General features: G+C 39.7%; 1 protein-coding gene across 5 annotated transcripts in view; it reads right to left on the bottom strand.

The window, feature by feature from the left end:
- LOC104604631 (5'-AMP-activated protein kinase-like protein) overlaps positions 1–26,575 on the bottom strand; it is a 35,408-nt gene extending 8,833 nt beyond the window's left edge. For 2 of the 5 annotated variants that reach the window (XM_088889719.1, XM_088889722.1), the window contains exons 1-5: positions 26,210–26,573; positions 26,009–26,128; positions 13,584–13,729; positions 13,288–13,497; positions 11,297–11,489 (exon numbers count right to left, since the gene is read on the bottom strand). In XM_088889719.1, coding sequence (XP_088745845.1) covers positions 11,297–11,489; positions 13,288–13,497; positions 13,584–13,729; positions 26,009–26,128; positions 26,210–26,394 — 854 coding nt within the window. In that variant the 5' untranslated portion in view covers positions 26,395–26,573. Of the gene's footprint in view, positions 1–11,296; positions 11,490–13,287; positions 13,498–13,583; positions 13,730–26,008; positions 26,129–26,209 lie in introns of all 5 variants that reach the window. The other 3 variants (XM_088889718.1, XM_088889720.1, XM_088889721.1) reach the window with 3 other exon arrangements.
- Between the last annotated feature and the right edge of the window lie 912 nt (positions 26,576–27,487).

Genomic DNA, 27,487 nt, shown 5'->3' with positions numbered 1-27,487 from the left:
GAGTCTCATTAGAATATTAGCTTGGATGCCCATCTCGGTCAATAAGGTCTTCAACCCGAGTAGTTTTGACACTCCATGGTCTATTGCCTTGTATTCTACCTCAGCACTAAATTGAGTGGCAACTGATTATTTCTTACTTCTCCATGAAACCACATTTCCTCCAAGGCATAGTAACTAGATGTAAATCTTCTATCATCAACAGACCTTGCCCAATCTGCATTTCTGTAGGCCTCAACCTTTATATGGCCTTCAAATAGGTTAGAATTCTATTAACAAATTGCAAGTGGAAGGTTCTAAGCTCATGCAAATATTGAAGCTAGCAAAACAGGCAAGAGAAAGAGGAAGGCAAAGAAGCCTCAGAAGAAAGCCACTAAGGGTAAGAAGCAGAAGAAAGACAAAGCATCGGATGCCTGTCACTTCTGCAAGAAGACCGGCCACTGGAAAAGGAACTGTCCTGCCTACCCGGAATCCAAGAAAGGTAATTTCGAATCTTGTGTTATAGAAACCAATTTATTGGTAGCTTCTGCGTCCTGGTGTATTGACTCCGGGGCTTCAACTCATGCGTGTAACTCACTACAGGGGTTCAAGGTAAGCAGAAGGCTGAGTGAAGGAGAAGTTACGCTCTACTTGGGGACTTCTGCAAGTGTTGCAGCCGCGGCCATAGGAACCGTGGAGTTAATTTTTAGAGAATGAACTATTGTACTGAAAGATTGTCTTTATGTACAAAATTTAAGAAGGAATTTGATTTCTGTCTCAAAACTGTGTGCGGATGGTTATTCTGTCTTCTTTAGTAATACGATTACTATTAAAAGAAACAACAGATTCATCGCATATGGGGAACAAGAGAACGGTCTCTATGTTCTACATCCTTCTCTGGAAACTAACATAACCGAAACTACGTCGGCTGAAATCCCCAAGAAAAGAGTCTGTGATACAGTTAACCCCACGTGCCTGTGGCATTACCGACTTGGCCATATCGGTGTTGACCAAATCACAAGGCTGGTAAAGGATGGTCCTTTGGATTTTCTAACTGTAGAAGATCTTCCCACTTGTGAGCCTTGCCTACAAAGTAAGATGACGAAACGGCCATTTAACAGTAAGCCTGAAAGATGTACAGGCACACTTGACCTTATACATACTGATGTATGTGTCCCCTGAGTATTAGGACATGGAATCAACACGTGTATTTCATCACCTTTACAGATGATTTCTCACGATATGGTTACGTGCACCTAATGAGACACAAGTCTTAATCCTTTGAAAAGTTCAAAGAGTTCAGACAAGAGGTCGAGAAACAGTTAGGGAGAGAAATTAAAGCCCTTCAATCAGATCAAGGTGACGAGTATCTCTCTGACGAATTCAATGACTACTTGAAGGACAATGGGATAGTATTACAATTGGCTCCTCCTGCTACACCACAACTTAACGATGTTTCTGAGAGGAGGAATAGGACCTTATTGGATATGGTCCGGTCGCTTCTCATACACTCAGAGTTACCCACATCCTTTTGGGGTTACGCATTAGAGATTGCGATTTACATGCTGAATCGAGTTCCAACCAAATCGGTTCCGAATACTCCATATGAACCTTGGACCGGAAAGAAACCAAGTGTCAGACACTTGAAGATTTGGGGTTGTCCAGCACACGTTAAAAGAACGAGTTAAGACAAGTTGGAATCCAAGACCAGCAGTTGCCTATTTGTAGGCTACCCAAAAGGCTCTATGGGTTACCTATTCTATGACCCAAGTGAACAGAAGGTGTTCTGCAGCCGAAATGCACAATTCTTGGAAACCAATTACATCCTGAACATCCATCGTTAGGAAATAGTTCTTGATGAGGAGAGCTCAGGAGCAGTGGGAGATGTCCCACAAGTTCCAGGTAGTGACCAACCTAGAAGATCCACTCAGGTATCCAGGCCACCAGTCCGTTATGGTTATGACCAGGATAGTTACCTGGTGGAAACCTTGACTAGTGAAGAGGATCCCGTGACTTATGCGGAAGCTATGTTGGACATAGATTCCCAGAAGTGGGTGGAGGCCATGAGAGTTGAGATGGACTCAATGGAGATCAATGCAGTTTGGACTCTAGTAGATCCGCCCTCCGGGGTAAAAGCAATTGGTTGCAAATGGATTTACAAGGTGGGCCGAATTAATCCCTGTAATTGAACATCAGATTTGGAACAAAAGGTGTGAGACAATTGGACTGAAAACAGCCCCTTTCGAACCCCAGATTCGGTCCAAACAGTTTTGGTCCAATCTAGTCCGAAATGGTCCAAAACTGATTTTCAATTCAAGAATTAATTATTGAAAGATCTGAAATTAATAGTTTTGATTTCAAACAAACACAAAACAATTATGGACTGTTCGCACCACCTGCAAAACAAAGGTTAATCACAAGGGTTGCAGTTTCACAAACTGCAAATCGCAGAAAGCGATTTCTCCAACTGCAAATCTCCTGCCGCCGCCTTCTTTCTTCTTTCTTTTCTCAAGGAAAAATAAAACAGAAAACCTATTTCTATTAATTACATCCTTGATCAAATCCTATACATTCAGTCTAAAATAAAAAAGAATTATTTACAGACCGAATTAAATGAAATAAATAAAAAGAAAAGAAAAAGGGTGCGCAGACCATCTGCGCTAAATCTGCACTGCGATCTCCAAGTTCGAACAGTCCATTAAATCAAAAAATATAAAGAACAATTCTAAATAAACTTTGGATTTAATAAAAATTAATTTCAGATCAATCGCCCTAAACAAGAAACAGTTTCTTGAAAAAGAAAACAATCTGCGCAAATCTTGAAAGAACACCTTCTATCCATCTGCGCAGGGTCAGATCTGATTTTCTTTTGGTTCAAGATTCGAACCTGGCTCTGATACCACTGAAGGAATGGTAGGATCCATCTAATGGACGCCATAAAGGTTGCGGAATGGGTGGGCGAATTTCAAAAATTTCCTACCTTCTCCCAACTGGGAATCATATTCCCTAATCAAACCAGATCTGTACCAAAAGATAAATGGGAGGATTATACCTGATCCGGAGAAGCAGTATCTCCCAAAGTTGGTGTTCACGCCCAAAGAATGCTCCAAGATCTGTCCCTGTTGAAGATGACACAGCTGTGGATGGAACAGAACCAGCAGGGTGCGTCCTACACACTAGATCCTTCACAAGAATCCCCTGGATGTACTAAACACTGAATTCTTTCAGTCTTTCTTGCAAGACTGATGTCAAGAACTGGTTTCTTGACTTTCTTTTCTGCAAAGATCGAATCTTGCAATATTGCAGATGGCGGCGACAGGAGGAGATCTCCAGAAAACGAAAAAGGCTGAACTGTTTTTCTTTTCTGGAGAGTATGAGATCTAATCTCAAATCGTAGGAACCCTTCTTGCGATCTTGCTTGGTTCGAAATCTGATATTTCTTCCTCTTAGTTGGTTCGAAATCTCCTCCTTTCTTCTTGATTAAGAAATCTCCTCCTTAGGAGTTATCCCAATCCAAATCAGTATTTGGATAGGGGATGATCTTAATCCCTTTCCCAGATAGAGTTAGCTTACTCCTGATCTTATCAAGAGGTTACCAGATTCAAATCTGATTTGAATTTGGTCTCTAAGAGTGGATAGAGCTAAGAGCCCAATCCTTTTACTAACTTCAATCTAAAATTCGCCCCCTGGATGGGTGATCATATCAGCCCACCTCGAAATGGGCTTTTGGCCCATTAAGTGTTCAGTGTTTAATTAGCTTCCAATCTGCTGCCCAGTTGGGCTTCTTTGTATGGCGTGGGACCCAAGCATTGATCTACACACCAGCTACATGGGTTCGGCCTGGCCTTTAATACAAGGCCCAGCCGAATTCACTGAAAAACTCAATGAACCCCTTGAGTCCATCGTATGGATCCTATGGGCCCAACACTTACATTAAGTGGTCCCTGGGCCAAGCCATCTTATAAAAACCCAGGGACTGTGGGCAGGTGCAAGATTAGCCCATCAGATATTATCCTAAATGGTCTTACACTTAACCTCTCAGCCCTTAATGATCAAGCACTGCCCGACAAGAGAGGACCTCTCCCTCGGCTGCAAGGAACAGTGTCGCACTCTCCTCTCACATGGATCCCGGGAATTAAAACCATTTGCAAACATTTTGAAACCGTACATATATATGTAAATATATTAATTTTGCAAAACAAAATTCCAACGATTGAAATCAACTGCCGGCAGTTTGGTTTCCATCAGAGAGAGTGCATTCCCGATCATTACCCTTTGTCCGACAAAGTGGCTGATTCTGTCACTATGACCACCCACTCAGATGAATTCTCAAACTGCCCCAACATACCCAGGTTTTGATCCCCACTAAGGATCTCACTGATTGGCATATCAAAGGCAGTCTGATCCAGCACCTAGTGAAGTGTCATAATCGAGTCTAGGGGTCAGGTGTAACTTTCCAGTTTTGCCCATCTATCTCCAAGGTCCAGGGCAAGACTGGAAATCTGGTCCGGTTCAAGGATTCAAGTAATCCCATACTGCATGTGCCTCGGGTCTTACCCTGATGGCTGAGACAGGCCATCCCAACACTTGGTGGCACACCAGCATCAGCCTTGGCAGGATAAATCTCCCCAGACTTATCCAACGGCTGTGAACATTTAAAACTAACATGAGTCTCTACAAATGTCCAGTTTTAGGGTTTTACACAGAATTAAACCAAACAACATGAATCAAACATGCAATTTATTTATTTCCACTAAATAACAAAAGTACATCAAATTAGATTGAAGCTAAGGGCATACATAAACTGTCTAACAAAATTTATGCCTTGGGACACTTGGAACATGTGCATAACAGGTGCAGCCAAAGACACGAATAGGAACAGGAAAAAGGTCCTCGTTTGGATGAAGAATATTGAAGGGAGACTTAGACCCCAAAACCCTGGATGGCATACGGTTTATAAGATAGGTAGCAGTAAGAACAACATCACCCCAAAACCTGGTAGGAACATGTGAGGCAAATAAGATACTTCTTGCAACTTCAACAATATGCCTATTTTTCCTCTCAGCAACCCCATTCTGTTCTGGGGTCCTAGCACATGAGCTTTGATGAATAACCCCCATGTCAGAGAGATAGCAGGATAGGTTTTTCTCAAAGTATTCTTTTGCATTGTCAGATCTTAAGATTTTAATCCTGGTATCAAATTAGGTTAAAACAAATTCATGGAATTGTCTTACAAGTCTAGGAACTTCATCACGGGATTTCATCAGGAATATCCAAGTGAACCGAGAAAAATCATCAATAAACAGGATAAAATATTTATAGCCACCCATGAAAGGTAAGTGGTAAGGCCCCCACACATCAGAGTGCACAATATTAAAAGGAAAAGATCTTTTATTACTCAAAGGATAATTGTTTCTACAATGCTTTGACAATTCACAAGACTCACAATGAAGACTAGACAAACTAATTCCCTTAAACAGTTCAGGGAAAATATGACTCAAGGCAGAAAAAGACAGATGACCAAAACGACGATGACACAACATAATCCGACTAACAGACTCTGAAGAAACAGATCCAAGAGCAGCATTCCCAAGATGATCAGTGCATTGTTCCGGGGTATCAAGCAAGTATATTCCATTCGCCTCATGGCCACTCCCAATCACCTTCTGAGACTCCAGATCCTGAAAAACACAGTAGGAAGGAAAGAAGGTTACACAACAGTTTAGTGACTTGGTTAAACTGCTTACAGACAACACATTTGTATTTAGTTTAGGTACATGAAGGGCAGAAGGTAGGAACAAGGAATCCGTAGCCTTGATGGTTCCCTTACCAGAGATAGGGGCAAGTGAACCATCAGCTAAAGTGATTTTATCACGTCCAAGGAGCAAGTCATATGAAACAAATAGGGTAGAAAGATTGGTCATATGGTCAGAAGCACCTGAGTCAATAATCCAAGGGATCTTGAGATTACCTGAAGTGGTAGCATGATTGGCAGAAGCCCTTATACCTGAATGAGCAAATGCTGAAGCAGCAGAAGAATTGCCTGAAGGGTTGGAAGAAGAGGTCACATCACTCAGTTGACTGATCATCTTCCCAAACTTATCATATTCTGCTCTCATGGCTGCCAACTGTGCAGAAGCAAACATTTCTTCACCATCTTTGGTGTGCTTTGACTTTTTGCAGTACTCACATATAACTTCTTTCTTTCCTATGCCACCAGAAGTTCCAGCATTCCCTTTGGGTTTAATTCCCATATTGGCAAAGTGATCATTCATATCAGCCCCTTGAACCTGAACAGCCCTTCTGCTCTCTTCACTACTCACCAATGCATAAGCTTGTGACAAAGAGACACTCCTTGGAAAGAATATTCTATTTTGTGATATCATATTCTGAGTTTAGTCCAGTTAAGAACTCAAATACCCTGTTCCTTTCAACCAATTTTCTGTAGGTCTCTGCATCATTGGTGGTGTCCCAAGGTACAACTTCTATTAGGTCAATCTCTTGTCATAAGGACTTCAGGGTTGAGAAATATACAGCAAGAGGTTTCTCCCCTTGTCTTAAATTCTTTACATCACTTCTCAATTTATATGCCCGGGCCACATTGAGTTTTTGTGAATAGGTTTCCGCAACACTGTCCTAAATTTCTTTTGCTGAATTCATCCATAGGTAGTGTTGGCTGATTTGCGGCTGCATTGAGTTCACAAGCCACCCAATGATAGTGTAATTTTCTTGCATCCACTTCTCGTAGGATAGATCATCTTCTGGGGGAGCCTTCTTACTCCCGAAAATGAATCCCCACTTTCCTCTACTACAAACATGAATCTTTACTGATTGTGACCATGCCAGATAATTAATTCCATCTAGTTTAACTGTGGTCACAGTCAATAAGGAATCATTTGGAGTTCCTTGAACCAGTCCATATTCAGCACCACTTTTGTTTTCAAACTCTGAGGAGTACATCATGTAAACACTCTAAACAGAGTTCAGCCAACCACAAGAAGACAATATACTGAGTTCAGCCTTCAAGAAGTAATCAGAAACTCCTAGGCAATCAGCCGAAGTACCTTTTCAAAGCTGTGCACTCAGCCAAGAAGAGTAAATACCAATCGGTATTGCTGAACAGGCCTTTTCACAAACACAGTGTGGGCAATAGAGACAGCCCCACTGTCAAGGAAGAGAAAAGACCCCAAAAAACAGTTTGTACAGCCCCTTAAAACAGCCAAAATATGAGTAACAATACACAGCCTTGTTACAAGGATGTTTCGGCAGGTTTTAACAGTCCAAGAAGAAGAGAAAAACAGCCCAGAAATTTCTGGGTTAAACCAGATTTAATGCAGTCGAAGGTAGTACAGAACAGCTAGGGTTTTTGGACACTTCAACAGTCCAAACACAGTCGAAGATAATACAGAACAACCAGAAACTAAGCACAACTTACAGTTCGAGCTTCAACAGTCCAAACACAGTCGAGCTTCAAAAACAGAACAACCAGTCCAAACACAGTCGAACTTCAGAGCAGAAAACTGAGCACAACTTACAGTTCGAGCTTCAACAGTCCAAACACAGTCGAGCTTCAAAAACAGAACCGAGCTGTTCCCCTTCTCCTTCCCCCTTTTTTTTTTCTCTGATTCTTCCTGGGCTCGTCCACTGACCTCCAAGAATCAGGCAGTATGTGACTAAGCTTCTAGCCCTATGATATTCAGGTTCAGATTTGCTCTGATACCATAAAGAAAACTAAAGAGAGGAGAGCTTGAGAGTTCAGCAATGAGGGTCTGAGAATGAGAGTTTCGAACCTTCACTCTCTCAGCACCCTAACATTCTTTTATTAAGATATATTTGAATAATTACAAGGAGGCCCTTAGGTGGGCAAGAATTTACAAAGAACTTAATATAGACAGGATGGGCCCAGAATAAGGCCCATTACAGAAAAGAAACATAAATAACAAGAAAGAATAAACAACCTATGGGCCATTCGGCCCATCTTTTCTACAGGTACTTGGTAAGAGAACTAGCAAATAATAAGTTTTGATGCAACTTAGGAACATGAAGAATATATCCAAGGGAAAGGTTATGGGTAAGTTTGACTTATCCTTGACCCGAGAGAGGGACTTGAGATCCATCTGCAACAATAATCTTGCCCTTCCCAGGGGTTAACTTATATGAAGTAAAATGTGAAGGCATACCAGTCATATGGGCACTAGCCCTATAGTCAACAATCAATGGGCTAGAGGAGGTGAAACAAGCAAGTGCAGTACCTGTGTTAGCATATGCACTAGATGGATTACTAGAACTAGATGAGGAGGATGCCCCATTCTTTACCAAGTGTAATAGAAGACTCCAAAGTTTATCCATCACGCCAAAGGAGTCATGAGAGGGAATTGTCACATCAGAAGATTGACCCTTGTTACCAATTGTGACCAAATGAGCATTTTCTTTCTTTCCAATTTTAAACTTATCCGGTTTCAAGTGAGGATTGAGTTTACAACATCTTTCCTTAGTATGTCTTGGCTTCTTACAATATCTATAGATGACATCATCAAAGTGCTCAATCACTGCGGGTTGTATCATGGCTACTCTTCTATTTTCTTTCCCTTGCACAAGAGAGTAAGCAGTAGCTAGAGAGACAATACCTACACTCATAATATGTTACCTAGTGAAATCAAACTCTAGATTCAAGCCAACCAAAAAGTCCAAGACCCTATTTTCCTCAATGTACTTCCTATATTGCTCAACATCTATATGATCCTTCCATTCAAAAGTTTTCAAATGGTCCATTTCTTCCCAAAGAGATTGTAGAGAGGAAAAATACATTGCTACTGTTCTCTCCCCCTGACACATATACTACAAGCTTCCCTCCTAAGCAATATAATTTAAGAGTATTGTTAACCTGTGAGTAAATGGCGACAACCCTATCCTGTGAGGTTGCATTGAACAGACCAACCAAGACATTAATAGTGAGTTATCTTGTTCCCACTTTACAAGTTGAGGGTCTTCAATTTTTGTCTTCATATCCTTGCATGTAACAAATTCCAACTTACCTCTCCTTGTGATGATAAGTTTAGCCGATTGGTCCCATCAAGTTTTACAATGGTCCCATCAAGTTGGTCCCACCAAAAAGTTGGTCCCATCAAGTTTTACAATGGTTATCATACAGCTAGAAACATCAATGTTTCTAGGAAACACACTGAAACCCATTTGTACATCCTTTGGCGATTCCATACCTCACAAACAACTTTTTTAACAACTAAGGAACACCTGAACACCCAACCAGAATACAAACAAACCCAAAAGAAAGGGTCATACTCGATTGAAGGCTAGAAAAGGGACCAAAAAGTTGGCTAGCAATAAAATAGAGGGAGAAGAAAACTCCCAAAAATTTTTTAGGGTTCAAAAAATACAAGATCAGTTCTAGAGGTGTAAATCGGGTCGTGCTGCCTGCAGCCCAGCACGGTGGTCCGTAGGCCTGCCAGGCCTGACACGATCATGTGGGCCATGTTGGGCCTGGGGTTTTAAGTCCATGGGCCGGACCGGGCCAGCCGGCACGACACAACCAAGCGGGCCAAGCCGCCCGTGGCCCGCGGGCCGGTACAACCCAATCTACATCCTGGCCTACGACACAGCACAACACAACCCATATATATTATTTATATATTTTATATAATATTATATAAATTATAATTATATAATAATATATAGTATACAATATATTAATAAAATAAATAATTTTTTTTAATTTTATTATACTAATTTATTTAATTATTGTATATTGTATACACAAAATTCATATAAAATTAAAATTTCAAGTTTTTTGTCAAGTTTTAAATAAATAGCTTTGGCCCGATGCACAGCCTGACTTGGCCCACGACATGGAACGGGCCCGCAGGGGTTGGGCCGTGGGCCATGCCGGCCCGACCCCAAAATTTTTCACCGGGGAGGGCAGCACGGCCAACACTTTGTGCGGGCTGCCTACGGGCCGTGCCGTGCCGGCCCGACACGGCCCACTTTACACCTCTAATCACTTCCCATCATTCCCAAAATATAAAACGAACTAGAAGAACCAAGTTTTGCATAATATAAACCCATCAAACAAGAGAAGCAAGCCTCTAAATCAAATTTGAAATTTTTGTGATTTTCCACTTGAAAAATCCACAATAAATCATAGACGCATCAAACAACAATGAGAGATATACCAAAATTCATCAAAAACCAGGGTGAACCAAACCATATAATTTTTAGAGATTGTTGCCGCCACTCGTACAGACTGGTGACATCATCCGACGGTGGTCTGGCGTCAACATCTTACCTTCCAAGCAAAAACTAGTAGAGAAAGACTCTCCCAAGACCTTCCAGTGGCTCTGATACCAACTTGCAATATCTAGGGTTTTATTAAGAAAGAAAACAAGAAAAAGAAGAGAAGAGAAGAGAGAAAGGGAGTTACGAATGGAGAAAAGAATTATTGTTCACTCTCTCAAACTTGAGATTTTATATTTTTAGAGAAATTACAAGTAAGCCCTCATATGGGTGTCCAAATACAAAAGAGCAGAAATGACAAAAATACCCTTGCCCCAAACAATCTCAGCAGGTTGTACAAGAGTGATACTTGTCCATGAAGTAATCATCTTTGGAAAGTCAATACAGTCATACTTCATCTTGTTTGACAAAAAAAAAAAGTATGAGAAAATAGAAGAATTGAGAGGAGCCAAGCATAAGTGAACCAAGTTTGTACTTTGTAGGATCAGCATCATAAGAGCAGGATGGTGAATACACAAGCAAGAAAAACAAGAACTACTTAAGAAGGAATGGAATCAAAATTATCCTTGAAATTTGATATATAGCCAAAAATAAATTTTATTTCCATGAATTTCTGCTACTTTTCTTTACAATTATAACCAAGATGACAATAGCTAATGTCTCAATCTAAAGACTTCTAAAAATCCCAAAACCATCAGCTACATATAGAAAGGCTTTGATAACACATAAAAACTAGTAGCATATATTTTAAGATACATTTATTTTTCCCAATACAATTTTCAAACAAATCCTTGAAGAAATAATCACTATAAATTTAATAAAACCAAAAGAAACCTTAAAAACTAAGACGACTTTAATTTAAAGGCTTAGAGAACCAAAACCATACCATATTTTGGCCATATTAGGAATGTTTAAAGATCTCTAAAGTTTGTGATTCTAGAAGGTAAAGAATCAATGGAGCTCCAAAATAACTAATGCGAGTAAGAATCTAAGACAATGGTTTCAATAAAAGCAAGCGATTTACCAAGGGAAGAATCATGATTAGCTCATGGTTTTTCACCAAAATACCAACCTGTGGTAGTGGTTCTCTGTTGCAGGTAGAACAACATGTCTGGATGCCAAGGCACTTCCATTTAATAATGAAGTGACACGAGTTCTAGTAGTGATGTATTTTGAACTTTCCTCACTAGGTTCCCTTGATTCAGCTTCTATGTTATTTTCCAGGTTATTGAATCTTCTTCCTTCATTGATATCAAGCTCATCAACTTCAAAAACAAGGAAAACAATACATCCCAACATAGTCAATTCAAAACATCCAAAAAAATAGAAAATAGATGTAATTTCCTAGATGTAAATAAATACCAAATAAAAACTAACTAGATAGAATTTCTTAAAATTTCTAAATCAAGCACTTCCTTCTAGAAAGGGTAAGTTGTTGTTTATGAAAAATATAATAAATCAAATGTAGAGAAGCACAAACATTGGCAATAGCCAAGACTAAATTATGCCTATAACTATCAAACAATGTTTTAACAACATCAAAGCCAGGCTATCCATATTTTTTTAATAAATCCCAATGTAATAAAATGTTGTTTCTTTTTTGTTATAGTGTATAAACATATACGAGAAAATATCTAAAAACATAATACCCATACAAATAAATATGAATTATATATGGACATATAATTGTATACTGAATATTTTCTTCTGGAAAAGGAAAATGTTGCTTATTATGACTAATATCTAAACTACTGTAAAAAGTGTGAATGGACCTTGAGTGTTTCTGGACTTTTCTGGTGAACAAAATCCCCATATTCGTTAATTTTCCCCCATTTACTGCGAGGGAAAAATCATAAAAAGACATTTGGTTTAATCATGCATTTAATATGCATATTAACTATTAGTAATAATTAATATGAAAAAGTGCCATTAATGTTTCTTGTTGTTTGTGACCGAACTATCTCTATTTAGTATCTTGTCCTATTTTTTTGATAGATTATCTTGTCCTATTGTATAGCAAGGGAAAAAATTTAATTGTTTTATGTTACATTGAAGGGAGCTAACCTGTCTTTCTTAATGATCCCCAGTGGTTTAATTATAATTTTGACTCAAAAAGACTAAATTTTCAGTGGCCTTTAAAAATTCTATCTACAATTATTTAAGTGGTATTATACCACTGAAATTCAAGGTTAGAGGAAAATATTTCTAGGTCCACCCATTAAGTAGTTGAGAATGATTAGATGTGAGCCTTCTGAATAGCTCAGATTTTTTGGCTTTTAGAAAAGCCACGGTACAAATGCACTTAGGTTAATCTATTTTTCAATGAACAAAGTCCCTTACCCAATGTTGGTCCCAGCCATCTGTGGCCTCGGGAGGGGTTGACTGGATACAACCCTAACCTTTTTTGCATTTTTTTTTTTTTGCACAAAGTGGCCGCTCTCAGACTTGAACCCGTTTTCTCACGCTTGGAAAATTACACCAAGTAATGGCCCTTTTAAACTAGAATGCATAGTATCTGAAGTTAGTTAAATATATGTTCTAAATTGATTGGTTCCTTTATAGAGGTACTTTTATAACTTAAAATTCTGAAAGTCATGGTGACACCTCTTTATCATGTCCATATGAATATTTACATTTTCTAAATTCTATAAATAAATAATGGTTAACAGACAGATTATCTTTTACTGTCATATGATTTTTTTTTCAATAAGTAATAGAATTTTATTAATTAATAAAGATCAATAAGGAATTACACAGATATTGCTTCCCTCAAGGAGGCACGAGATGCTGCCTCAAGATAACCCAAACAGTTACAATTTAGCCCCAAAAAGCTGATTCCTATGCACCCCTTGCTTAGCTAGGCAATCTTCCATCCCATTTGCCAATTTTCTTTCCCATTGAAAGCTGACAGAGATGTTTGTGGTTAGCAATTTAGATATGCACTAATTTTACAAAGATTCTTTTTCCATCAGTAGCACATTACATAAAACCTGCATACGAAATGAAAGGGCAACAGTAACACATAATGAACTAAATTGAAAACATTGTCCACTACAAACCTACCTTCTATAATATCCAACTCCCCATTTTGGATGAACTTTGCCGCTTTTTCCTGTAATGATAAACTTGTTGAAGATCCTGCGGACATGCAACTTCCTACCCCAGAATTGAGAATTTGAATACCATTTGCGCTAGAAAATTCGTTTTCAATAATGGAATTATCATTTGGTAATGACACTTCTTCAGAAAACCCAATCACATTTTCATCTTGGCCTGTTAAATATGTAGGAAACTATAAGAGATGTCAAGTTCATTGTAAAATAAGATCAAATGTAAGCAATTCCAAGAAAAATGCAAACCTTTTGACTCATTTTTGTAACTGTCAGTTCCATTTTCATTTTCAGCTGAGCTTGCCTCTAGGTTGGTTTCTTCTTTTGTTGAGTTACTCAAAAGATCTGTAATTAGCTTATATCCTCTCCGTCTAACAATTTTTGCAAGGTCTTCCCTGTTTGAATTTTAGAAGAGAAGACCTGAATCAATCCTTGAAGAAGTTAATACAAAATAAATTATTATATGGTAAGTGGTTTATCCATCATGAAGAAGAGAGAAATCAATCCACAAATTTTGTTCATTTTTTGGTGGGTAATTTTTTTTTTTACAGTAAATCACTTAATTTAAAAATAAAACAAAAAAGAGACAAAAATACAAGGAAAAGAAGAAAATCAACACTCCCCACCCAAGCTTGGACCCACTTTATGAGTGTAGATTATGTGTAGAGAACACTGATGTGGGCCCCACAGCTATGGTTCCACTGTGTTCGTAGGGTGGAAGGTGTTCTAGTCTTCCTAGGGTTAGCTATTGGTCATTTAGTTGTTTCAGTTGTTATTTATTTCAGTCTTATTTTTGCTCTATTTGTTATGTAAAGACTAAGGGCAGATCTGTCCTTTCCATGTAATGAGCATAACCTATAAATATTAATTAAAGTGGCGGCGGCAGAACATTAAGCTTCTGCTCCTCCTTTTCAACTCTTGTGTTCTACTGCTTCTCCTCCCTCTTCCTCCTCTTTTCTCTTTACCTTTCTTCTTATTTTCGAACCTGAAATCAATTAGGGTTCAAGACTGATAACAGTCCTGAACTTCTTGGTATCAGAGCCAGGTTTCTCATGTGAGTCTAGTCCAGCCGACCACATGAGAACCATCTAAGGCTGGAAGCTGAGAAAGTAGGGTTCGTTGACTGGTTCTTGGAGATCTCCAGAGGATTAGCAGCTGTTTGAAGAATTGCCACAGTTGCAGAGAGTTGGTGATTAGGAAGAATCAGAGAAGGCTAGGGTTCGGGTAACCTTGGAAGGCAGCGAACAACATCCTATTTAGCCCTAATTTTGAGACTTCTGGTTCTTGACCGAAATGGAGTTTAAGAATCAGGCAGAAGGCAGTATTGGGAACAGAAGTTATGTGGTATGTGGGCATTGTAAGAAACCCAAACACACAAAAGAAACATGTTGGAAGCTACATCTTTATTTGGTCCCGGCAAAGTTAAGAAGCAAGAAGGGTAACGTTCATGTGGCAGTGCATACTAATTCAGCATCCTCGTCTGGCACGAGAGGCACATTCTTAGAGACCTTAGCCGCAATTCGGGCTGCTCTTATACAGTTGGAAGGGGAAGTTGGGAACTCAGCTCAGTCACCACAGTCACCATTAGCCCCCGCCACATTTGCTTCCGCAAATTCAGGTACTCGAGCCTCAGCCTGCCATGCCTCAGCTCCAGGTACCACTGAACCCTGTTGGTAATAGATTCAGGTGCATCCGACCATATGACTAGCTTGCCTTCATTGTTTACCACTTATCATTTATCTTCTGGTAGGGATAAAGTATCTATTGCCGATGGCTCTCTTGTCCCCATTTCTGGCAAGGGTGACATCAAGCTATCGGATACCATCTCCTTGTCTTCTGTCTTACATGTCCCTAAGCTTGATACTAACCTCCTTTCAGTCAGTAATATTACCAAACACATGAACTGCTCAGTAACCTTCTTCCCTGACCGGTGTGTTTTTCAGGACCTAAAGACGAAGAAGGTGATTGGGACTGGCCGTGAGACGAATGGGATCTATCTGCTCGGGGAGAGTTCTCGTCGGAAAGAGCAAGGGGATAAGAAGTCACTTGTTTCCCAGAGTGTGAGTTCGGTTATGCTTTGGCACAACCGATTGGGTCATTTGTCTTTTCGGTCCTTAAGGAGTCTGTTTCCTAATTTGTTTGAGTCTGTTGAGTTGTCCCAGTTGCAATGTGAAAGCTGTGAGTTTGCTAAACATTGTAGACACTCTTATTCATTGAGCAATAAAAGGAGCAATCGTCCTTTTGATCTTGTGCATACGGATGTTTGGGGGCCATATCACATTCCTTCCATGGGTGGGTACAGATATTTTCTGTTATTTGTTGATGACCATACCCGGTTTTCTTGGGTTTATCTTATGCGTTCACGATATGAGGTTCCCACCCTGACCCAAAACTTTCACCAAATGATCCTAACCCAATTTGATGCCAAGATCAAAGTTCTTAGATCTGATAATGCAAAGGAATACTTTGCTAAGCCATTGGCATCTTACCTTCTTACCCATGGGGTTATTCACCAGAGCACTTGCCCTTATACACCTCAACAGAATGGGGTTGCAGAAAGGAAGAATAGGCACATCTTGGAGGTGGCTAGAAGCATTATGTTTACCTCCAATGTCCCTATTCGCTTATGGGGTGATGCTATCCTCACGGCGGTATATCTTATTAATCGGGTTCCTTCCAGGGTTCTTGATATGTCATCTCCTTTTTCCCTTCTATACCCAGATGAGGAGTTGTTCACTGTTCCCCTCAAAACATTTGGTTGTACCTGTTTTGTTCAGCTTCTCGGTCCCCATCACTCCAAGTTCGAACCCAAGGCCTCCAAATGCATCTTTCTTGGTTATGCACAAACTCAAAAGGGTTATTGCTGCTATGATCCTGTCTCAGGGAAGAGGTTTGTATCCATGGATGTCACTTTCTTTGAAGAGACACCCTACTATTATCGGGTCTCTCCTCAGGGGGAGAGTAGTGAGCGTGGAGATTTCGGTCCTTTTCTTCAGGGGGAGTGCAGTGAGGGCAGGGTTAATACTTTTGGGGCTGTTCCCTTACCTATTCCAGTGGGTGATGAGGGCTGCAGTAGCGAAGGTGGTCAGGGGGATCGGGAGTTGGGAGTCTATCACAAGCGATGCAGGCAGGTTGATCCCGGTCATCAGCAGTCCCGGCCAGCTCCAACCTCTTCTGCGGCTCCAAGTCCAAATATTACAGTCCCAGGGCCCACAGAGACTCCTTCCATTGTTGCTACCTCACCCCCTGCAGATGACCTTGACCTTCCCATTGCCATCCGTAAAGGAAAACGGCATTGCACCACATCTACAGCCCACTGCATCTCCCAGTTTTTGTCCTATGATCGCCTATCTCCCTCCTACAAGTCCTATCTCACTTCCGTTGCTAATGTCCCTATTCCAAGAACAGTGCAAGAAGCCCTATCAGTCCCGGAGTGGAGAGGTGCAATGCAAGTTGAAATGGATGCCCTGTTGAAAAATAATACCTGGGAGCTAGTTGACCTGCCCAAAGGAAAGAAACCAGTTGGATGCAAATGGGTATTTACTGTGAAGCACAATGCGGATGGTTCCATTGAGAGGTACAAAGCTCGGCTAGTTGCAAAAGGGTTCACTCTGACTTATGGTATAGATTACTTGGAGACATTTGCCTCGGTAGCCAAGATGACCACCATTCGGGTTCTATTATCTCTTGCAGCAAGCTACACTTGGCCTTTGTACCAAATGGATGTTAAAAATGCCTTCCTGAATGGGGACTTGCAGGAAGAGGTTTACATGCAGTTGCCTCCTGGATTCTATGATACAGAGGCAGGTAAGAAGGTCTGTCGGCTCAATAAGGCATTGTATGGTTTGAAGCAGTCACCTAGAGCTTGGTTTGACAGATTCAGACTAGCTCTTGGGAAGTTCGGTTATGTACAGACCCAGTCAGATCATACACTGTTCATCAAGAGGGTGGAGTCCTCACTGGCACTACTTGTAGTATATGTTGATGATATTGTGGTGACAGGAAATGATAGCTGCGAGATTGAGTCCCTCAAACAGCTCCTTCATCAAGAGTTTGAGGTGAAAGATCTGGGTACACTACGGTACTTTTTGGGTATTGAGGTTGATAGATCTACCTAGGGGATCTTTGTCTCTCAGAGGAAATATGTTCTAGATCTGTTGGCTGAAACTGGAAAGCTGGGTGTCAAACCTGCAGATACACCCATTGAACAGAACCACAGGATTAGTGCAAAGAGTGGGGAGTTGCTTGAAGACAAAGTTATGTTCCAGCGGTTAGTGGGAAAGCTCCTATATCTATGCCTCACTTAGCCAGATATCAGCTATGCAGTTAGTGTTGTCAGTCAGTACATGCATTCTCCTAGAACCACGCACCTTCTAGCAGCAGAAAGAATACTAGCATACTTGAAGAGATGCCCGGGTAGGGGTATATTGTTCAAGAACAATGACCACATGAAGGTGGAAGTCTATACGGATGCCGATTGGGCTGGGAGTGTTGATGATAGAAGGTCTACCTCTGGATATTGTGCTCTTGTGGGAGGTAACCTGGTCTCTTGGAGGAGTAAGAAACAGAGTGTTGTCTCCCGATCTAGTGCTGAAGCTGAGTACAGGTCAATGGCTAACGGAGTGGCTGAAATTCTTTGGCTGAGATCACTACTTGAGAAGTTGGGTATTGAGTATGAGAAGCCCCTGATGCTGTATTGTGATAATCAAGCGGCTATTAATATAGCACACAACCCGGTGCAGCATGACAAAACTAAACATATTGAAGTTGATCGACACTTTGTAAGTGAGAGGGTCTCATCACAAGAAGTGTGTCTCCCATACATCACCTCCAACATGCAGTTGGCAGATATCCTCACCAAAGTTGTACCACGGAAGAAGCTAGAGGCGGATCTATCCAAGTTGGGAATGATAAACATTTATTCCCAACTTGAGGGGGAGTGTAGAGAACACTGATGTGGGCCCCACAACTATGGTCCCACTGTGTTCATAGGGTGGAAGGTGTTCTAGTCTTCCTAGGGTTAGCTATTGGTCATTTAGTTGTTTCAGTTGTTATTTATTTCAGTCTTATTTTTGCTCTATTTGTTATGTAAAGACTAAGGGCAGATCTGTCCTTTCCATGTAATGAGCATAACCTATAAATATTAATTAAAGTGGCGGCGACAGAACATTAAGCTTCTGCTCCTCCTTTTCAACTCTTGTGTTCTACTGCTTCTCTTCCCTCTTCCTCCTCTTTTCTCTTTACCTTTCTTCTTATTTTCGAACCTGAAATCAATTAGGGTTCAAGACTGATAACAGTCCTGAACTTCTACTATATGCATCAAGGAGAACATGTTAATTCACAGTAGTTAATAAGGGCATTAATTCATCTGTTAGTGCACAGTAATTTGCAATGTTCAGAGAACCGGACCGGGCATGGAACCAGAGAAGGGAGAAGTTCATGGGCCAGAGGTTCAACTGGGGATTGAACCATGATGGCATGGCAGATATATATATATACACATATTTATTACAGGTCATATAAAAATTATATAATATATTTTACAATTTTTAATATACTTAAATATGGTGTATGGGTGGTAAGTTAATTTTTAAAACAAATAATTAGGGTTCAAGTCTCTTGATTTACATTTTCTTTAAAATACATGCGTAATAAAGTAATATGTACAATAAAGAGTCATTAATTAAAACAAGGAAAGGTCTAAAGGGCTATTAATTGAAGTAATTACACTTGGAAAATATTAAATAAGAAAATAGTTGTTTTCTGATTCAATTCAGTAGAAAAGTGAAGAGAGAAAGATCGTGAATAGAAGAAGAAAGAGAAGAGGAGAAGAGAAGAAGAAAGACAAAAGAAAGGGTTCGGCAGAATTAATTCTCTAGCCGCCCACTAAATTTTATTTATATTGTGATCTTTACAATGACTATATTTACCTTAATACCCTTACTTAAAAAAATAAAAGAAAACAAACAAGGCCCAACTGGCCCAACAACCATAACTGAAAAATAAATATATTAACAGGTAATAGCAAATATAAAGTGTGGGGCTGGAACCCCACACACACTACTAGCCTATCAGCTATCTCTACAATTACCACAAGGGTGTTGCAATGGGTGAAGTCTTTGAAGCTATTTGAAGATGTTTCCACAACAGCTTTGCTGAAAAACTAGAAGGAAGTGGCCCGGTCAGCTCCCAACAAGAGTGTTCTTCATCCATTATGGACCGTTCCAGCTCCGGGTTCATAAAGCTAAATTCTGATGGCAGTAGTGAAGGAAACCCAGACCCTTCAGGCATTGAAGAGGTGTTTAGGAATGAGGTGGGTGAGATTATTGCTATGTTCTCAGGTCCAATTGGGGAAGGAGACTCTCTCCGAGCTGAAGTCCTAGCTGTTTTGGAAGGTGTCAAAAAGGCTAAGGAGCTCAACTTAAGGAGGTTAGCCATTGAGGGAGACTCGATATTGGTAATAGACTGATTGCAAAAAGAGGAGAGCAGCATGTGGAGTTACCTAAATGAAAAAGAAATCTTCAAATGGTTGATCCGAGACACAACAGTGAGGTTACAATGGGTAAAGAGGTGCGCTAATTCCTTTGCAGATGCACTAGCCAAACAAGGGGTGGGAAGGAATCAATTGTGCTGGGCTTACATGTAATGTTTAATTTTCAGGGGAGTTAAGAGAGCTTATCTCCCCTGTCTTTGTACCATAACTCTTTTTTCATTATGAATTGATTTTGTTACTGATAAAAAAAAAAGTCATTAATTAAAACAAATTAAGAGTGGACTAATGGTAATTAAGCAATATGTGAAAATAAGAGGTCAAGGGTTCAAATATTGTCAAACACATTTTAAAATTTCAATTAGTTAAAGACCCGGGCAGTTTCATGAAACTAGGACTGGTCAGACAGTTTTCATCGATTTTTCAGCAAAAGTGGTTATTGGGGTAAGACCAAACCGGCCAAGGTCCCAAGTCATGGTTCAACTGGTCCAACCGGTCGGTCCGGTCCAGTTCAGTTTTCTATATGCTTGTAATTTATGATTGTTCTTTTATACTTGATAAGAGTAAATTAGTGCACAGTTAAATAACAGATGGAAAACATGTCATAATTTTAAAAAGAAAATAATTCTATATTTACAGGACCCATTATCAATCTCACAAAGTTTATTTAATTACCTCTTAATGCACAACTTGGGCCAATTGTGAAACCCACCCAACAGTTTCCATCAAATCAATCTCCTTCCAAAGGGATTTTAGCATTAAGAAATATACAGCTAAGGGCTTCTCCCCATATCTTAGATTATTCACATCATTCTTTAGTTTGTAGGCCCTAGCAACATTCAATTTCTAGGAATAGGCCTCTGTAACACTATCGCACACCTCCTTTGTAATATCCTACAGGTAGTGTTGACTGATATAAGGTTGCATGGATTTTTTTTATCAATAACAGAATTTCATTAAAATGAAAATAGAACAATTATAATATCCTTCCTTCTGCAGCCACTCCACTACCAGCTTGGAATCGCCTTCTATGATCATCTTTCTAAAAAATAAACCAAAAGAAAAGAAAAGAAAAGAAGATGGAAGAAGAAAGAGTTCAGAAGAAGAAAAAGAGAAGAGAAGAAAAGGAGATTGAACCCCTCTTCAATCCCCTAATTACTTTTATTAATCTACTAATTGTAAAAACCAGTACAATGATCAGAGTGTCCTCAATAAGGCGGCTACTAAATAAACAAAAAAAAAGAAAAAAAAACTAGCTCAATAAACTAAGGCCCACTAATTGAAAACATAGCATACCAATAACTGCACCCATAAAATAAAAGGACTAAGGCCCATTCAGCCCATCAACTCTACAGGAAACAAGACTCTCAAAGAAGAAAAAGACAAATGGCCCAAACAATGATGCCAAAGTAAAATCTAGGCTTTATTACAAGGACTCTCAAATTCACTCACAAAACTTGCATTACTCGACTCCAAAGCAACAGCGCATCCAAGATGTAGAGACCACCAACCACACATCCCTTACCAATCGTTCTCCCATAAATCAAATCCTAGAAAACACATAAATCAGGAAAAGAAAAGGTTAACTACAATTTAAGGATTTGGTAATACAACTAATGGATAAAAGATTGGTAGGAAATTTGGGAACATAATAGACTGAATGCAGGTGAACCCCATTTTGTAAGGACACAGTACCTTGGCCAGCAATAGTAGTGTGAGAACCATCTGCTAGCTTTACTTTGTCTCTACCAGAAAGTAAATGGTATGCTGAAAACAAATTTAGCTTACCAGTCAAGTGGTTGGTTAACCCAAAATCAATGACCAAGGGTTGGAGGATGAAGTAGACACATGGTATGCAGAGGCCTAGTTACCTAATGTGGACACATGTGAGGTAAAAGGAGTCATAGAGGTCTCTTCAAGATGACAGAGAGCCCTCCCATGAGTTCCCATCAGCGCCCCACAGCACATACCAACTGTGTATGAGAGATGTTCCCAATGCACGCTGAGATGTGCATGTGGATCACTGATGTGATCTCCCCTACCATACTCTTCCGATTAATCATGTAAGATATTCAACATTCCCTCCTTAGATCTAGAACCTATGGAGATATACTCTCCTGAGATGAGCCACCAGAAACTGCATTAGCTGAATAAGAATTCTTCTCAGACTATTGTGGTTGCTTCTTCTGGAGGGATTGAAAGTTCTTCAGCTTGCCAACAAGGTCTCAACATGTCTCTTTGGTATGTTGGGGTCTACCACAATGAGAATATTTTAACTTATCTTTGTCAAATTCTTCAATCTTCAGCCCTACACCACCTTTTTTATTTCCACCACTTCCCTTGGTTAAGAGATCAATTTGTTGCTCCCCTTCTAGAGGAGCCATGGCTATCCTCCTACTCTGCTCGGACTAAACCAGAGAGTACACTTCTTCAAGTGATAGGAGCTCCTTACTCACTAAAATTTTAACATGAATGGGCTCATGATTAGGGTTAAGACCAGCCAAGAAGGCAAACACTCGATGTTGATTCACAAGTCTTTTATACTCTTTTGCATCTAACTCATTCTTCTAGTCAACAGTTTGATAATAATCAAGCTCCTTCCACATCAAGGCAAGAAAAGAATAGTAGGATGATAGACTTTTCTTCCCCTATTTACAAGTGGACGACTCAACCTGAAGCTGATATATACGAGCATAGTGTCTCTGATCAGAAAAAGTATCCTTAGCTTGATCCCAAATCTCCTTTGTTGTATCAGCCCACAAAAAGTTCTTCCTCGAGCTAGGGTGAACAGAGGTCACAAGCCAATACATAATCAAATAATTGTCTTGATCCCACTTATCACAGATGAACCAGCCTCCTTGGGTTCAGGAACATCACCAGATAAATATCCTAGCTTTCCTCTTGATCCCACATAATTTAACACTTTTCGACCACTCCAAATAATTCAGTCCATCAAGGACAGTAATAGCCACAGGGAAACCCCAACTTTCAGCACCTGGACTGACCAAATTCTGACTTCCAGTGACTTCTGATATGGCTGAATCATCAATAGACATTGCCCAAACACAACAAAGGTAGCAACCACACTTAAAACTTATACCAGGAAAGAAAAACAACACCAACAAGAGAAAAAAAGGTTTGTTTTGTCTGCTAACTGCACACTTCTATCAGCTGGAAGACATAAAACTCCTTCCACAAAGGTGAAACCAGCAGTAGAAACAACTTCAAACACCACTGATCCAAAAAAGGAAAGAAAAAAAAAACACCTCCAGCCAATTCTCATAGCTTATATACTTCCAAAAAAATCAATTTTCAAGGGGAAAAATGGGCACCTCAAGCATCAAATACACCACTACACAGATTGCCTAGGTTGAAACTTGGTGTGAGATCCATAAAACAAGACACACCACACAACAGAATGAATCTCAGACCACAAAACCAGCAAAAACTGAGAGCTACCTCTCAACAAACTCAAAGCCTCATCACAGGATAAGAGAGAAACACCCAAACAATCACCCTTTAGGTCCTACGACCAAAAAGAAAAAAACAAAGAATAGCAAAACACTCCTTTCCCGATCAGATCCTTTTCAGATTTGGAAAGTTTCAGTCTTTTCCAGAGAGAATAAAGAAGAAGAGGAAGAAAGACCCACTCCAGCCTCAAACTTCTGTCCAACCTGCTTTGATACCATCTAGAATGGACGAGAAAGAAGAGGAGAGAAACAACAGAGAAAAAAGAGGAGAATATTTGCCAAAAAGCATCAATGGTGGTGCCCTCACTGACTTATGTATTAAGGTGTTTAAAATAAGAGGGAATATTACAAGAGTACCCCTGATTACAACTTAACAGAGAAAAGACACTATTAACAGTCCTAACAACAGTGTTCATTGTAGATGACAATCATCTTGTCTCCCTGATGTGATTTTGTAAGGGACCAAAGCCTATCATTACCATCAACTATCCATCCAGTAACAACCTGAGAATATCTAAGGGAATGATGTGAGCATAACGAATTTTTTGATAGAAGGAGCAGGCCCCTGATAATTAGTCAGAGAGTAATGGTTTCTATCCTTATAAACACCAGTACTCTGTGTCTCTTCATCTGGTTTTACCAAAAAACACGATATGCTCAAACCACACTCAATATCCATATTATTACCCACAAAATATGCATCATTAACTCTTAATAAGTTAAGCCATCAAAGCCCAACTGAACCTGAAGGTGAAGTTTGGTCAGTTAGCAATCTAGGCCAAATACCATGACACATAAACTGATAGTACAAAATCTATCTTTTCATCATTTTCTTCCTATGCAATAAATCCATATTGATTGTGGATGAGTTAGAATTTTAGTTTTCAAACAATAGTAATCATGTGTTGCCAATAATGTAATCAAGGAAGCTTGGTGATGTCTGTGCATTTTGGCTTCCCCAGGCTAGGCATACATGATTTCAGTATATTCAGATGCTAACACAATATTGTGTATCCATGTGGGGAGGGCTATGATTTCAGTATATTTTGTGTATCCATGCGAACACGATACCGGATACTGCATGGATACTTCAAAATATACTCTGGCAATGAGACTTTTAAAATATGTATTATGTAAAGTGGTATATCTTAACAAATTATGCTATAAAATAAAGGCCATTACCCAATGTTGGTCCCAGCTATCTGGGGTCTTGGGAGGGGAGAACTGGATATGGTCCTAACCTTCAGCAATTTTTTTTTTTTTTTTTGCATAAAGTGGCCGCTCTCAGACTCAAACCCATGTTCTCATGCTTGAAAACCAGATACAATTGGGTATCTGGATGAGATATGTAAATATATCACTAGGCAATCTTCTTTGTCATTGGCATCTACTGACTGGTGCTGCACAATCAACTTGGATGTATCAACTGCCTTGGGAATACCTAGGTTGAAGTTGTCTAGAATTGCCTAGTCATTGCCTTAATTACTACAATACCAATACAATATTTGTTGCATGTGTTATCTAACCGAAAAGATATTGGTTCAAAAGTCCTATATCTTTTACTTTTATTTTATTTTTCATTTTCTCATATATGTAAAAAGATGATATTGATATCTAAATTATGAGGTAATATTCCCTGAACAAAGTTAACAGATTAATAATATAACATTTTCATTACATTATCCTATCATCCTTGTTGTAGTTCCATATGATGTTATTTAAAAACAACAAAAAAGGCAATTACCCAATGTTGGTCCCAGCTATCTGGGGTCTTGGGAGGGTTATATTGGGTAGGGTCCTAACCTTGTTTTTTTTTGGCACAAAATGGCTGCCCTCAGACTCAAGCATGCCAGCCCAAGATTTTATCATTACACCAAGTAATGGTCCCTCCATATGATGTTATTGTATAGATAAATAGGTAAATGCATTTATTGTGTGAAATCATGGAAATATAGTTTTCTATTGAATAAAATTCTTTGCCATTAACCAAATACAACCCACTCTAAACCGGCCCCAAAAGGAACATCGATTGACAACATGATGAGATTCAGTTCCCTTTCAGAGTCTCTGTTGTAACAATTACCAGTGTAAAAACCTAGTATTTCCAATAAAAAAAAGGTGGAAGGATCACTTTAAGAATGTTATTTGTGTATGTTTTGTGCTTCAGAAGTTAGTAGAACCTTAAGATTTGCTATAAAAAATGACAATAACCTTCATTTGCATGAAGGGCCGTAGCTTATCATTGTCAGGTGGTTCAAGATTTTTCATCGGTACCAATCATCTTGTGGATTGCTATTATGGTTCATCCCTTATTTAAGGAAAACCATTTACTTCTTTCCATATATTCCCTCTCTGTAGATAGAAAACATTATTTATATTCAAATTTTTTAAGAAGAAAGAAATGGCAGATGGAATCCCATCCCAATAATTGCTATATTGACGCAACCATCACCACCACTGCAGTCATGCTATCGCAGCTTATTAGGTTACGCATTGTTTTAGCAGGATTCAATCAACATTGAACGCAAAAAACTTTGTTAAACATCGTTCAGATTAAAGCTTCTGAACATCCAAATTCGCAATAATTGCAGGTGCACATAATTACATACAATTTCCGACATAAATCATCTCTACAACCAAGAAACGAAATTCCGGAAAAGAAAGGAAAACTTAAAAGAAAACTATAGAAGCAAATACAGAGTAATCAGGCAGACCTTCCATGATGAGAAAGCTCCTTCAACGACGGCACATGGCCCTCCGGAAGTCCAGCAGCTGATACGAACTCCCGGAGTTCATTACAGAGATCCACGTTGCTCTTCACTTTCTTTCCAACCCTGCATTACCGAATAACTCGCATGCAGTAGAGAAATTAACAAAAAAGATAAACAATTAAAGAGAGAATCAAGAAACAAAACCTGGGTTTCTTGCTGGAAGAAGCAGATATCGTTATCAGAACTCTGCGGGGTGGGTTGCAATGGGTTCCCCATCTGAGCTGCCGCTGACGCTGTTCTTGGCCTATCACGAAGGATGATCGATGAAATGTGCAGAGCTCATGCGAAGTGCATGGGAAGAAGCTTGAGAGATGACAAAGAAATGCCATTAGAGCAGTGAGAAAGATTTTGCAGCATTGAGAGCTGAAATTCTTGAAGATTCTTGGTTCGTAATTTGGGGATTCAGTGAAATGAGTCCGGAGACAGAATGGTGGGAAATGCGGAACCGTGGATAGGCAGTTGGTCTTTTGTTCTGTGTGTTACTGGGTGGGCATGATTGATGCTGTCTGCTGCAGAGGAGTGACATAGGACCTAAAAGTTCGCTTTCGAGGACTTACGGAGATGCGTAGTGGAATCTCAGCCACACATTTGGCGCAGATGGGTCCACTTCTTCTGCCATTTACCCTGCAGACTGCACCAGGCCACCAGTAAAAAATGCACCATCGACCATCGTCTGTGGGCTGTGGCAAATCACGCCGACTCCGGTTTTGGATCGACTCGGATAGACCGGGAGTGATCGGGGTATGGACCGCGAGTCCGGATTGACCGGAGAGTGGAGTGGAGTGGAGGACAAAATCATCCACACCGGTTTGGGTAACCTGGAACGACTGGACGAGTGAACACACCAGGGTTCTTGACCCATAACCATCAGCTGGTTCCATCATTCCATGTGGGCCCTATATGTACGCAATACTGGCGAGATTGGGCTTCGAACTTTCGACGTTTCGTCCTTACAGTCTTACAGATTTGGTCTTGAGACCACCCGGTTCGAAAGACCGCATCCGCATGGTTCAAATATTGTTGATTCCATTTATGGACCAACAGATTGGGACCAAATGGATTGGAGACAAATCCATAGAGGCATAGACACGGGCTGGGGAAACCTATCTCGACTCTCGAGTGAATACACCATTGCTCCGTACACATGGGGCCACAATGCATACTATACTCCCATGTACTAGGTTTTATACTTTAGTTTGCATGATTTTGTCTTTAATTAATCCGTACTCATGTTATTCAATAAAAATAAAAGAACATATTCTTAAAACTGTATTTTTGTTTTAAAAAAACAAAAATAATTTGATTTTGTTTCAAAACATAATGTATATTTTTTAAACAATCAAAATTAGGGGTTGATGCTAATCGAGTTTTTCATAAATTATTTTAAGGTTAACTTGTGAAAAGATCAATTTGTCTTAATTT

The sequence above is a fragment of the Nelumbo nucifera genome, chromosome 6, assembly GCF_055504915.1.
Source record: "Nelumbo nucifera cultivar China Antique chromosome 6, China Antique-T2T, whole genome shotgun sequence".
In the NCBI taxonomy this organism is placed as follows: domain Eukaryota; kingdom Viridiplantae; phylum Streptophyta; class Magnoliopsida; order Proteales; family Nelumbonaceae; genus Nelumbo; species Nelumbo nucifera.
This window is presented reverse-complemented; position numbering and strand designations above follow the sequence as displayed.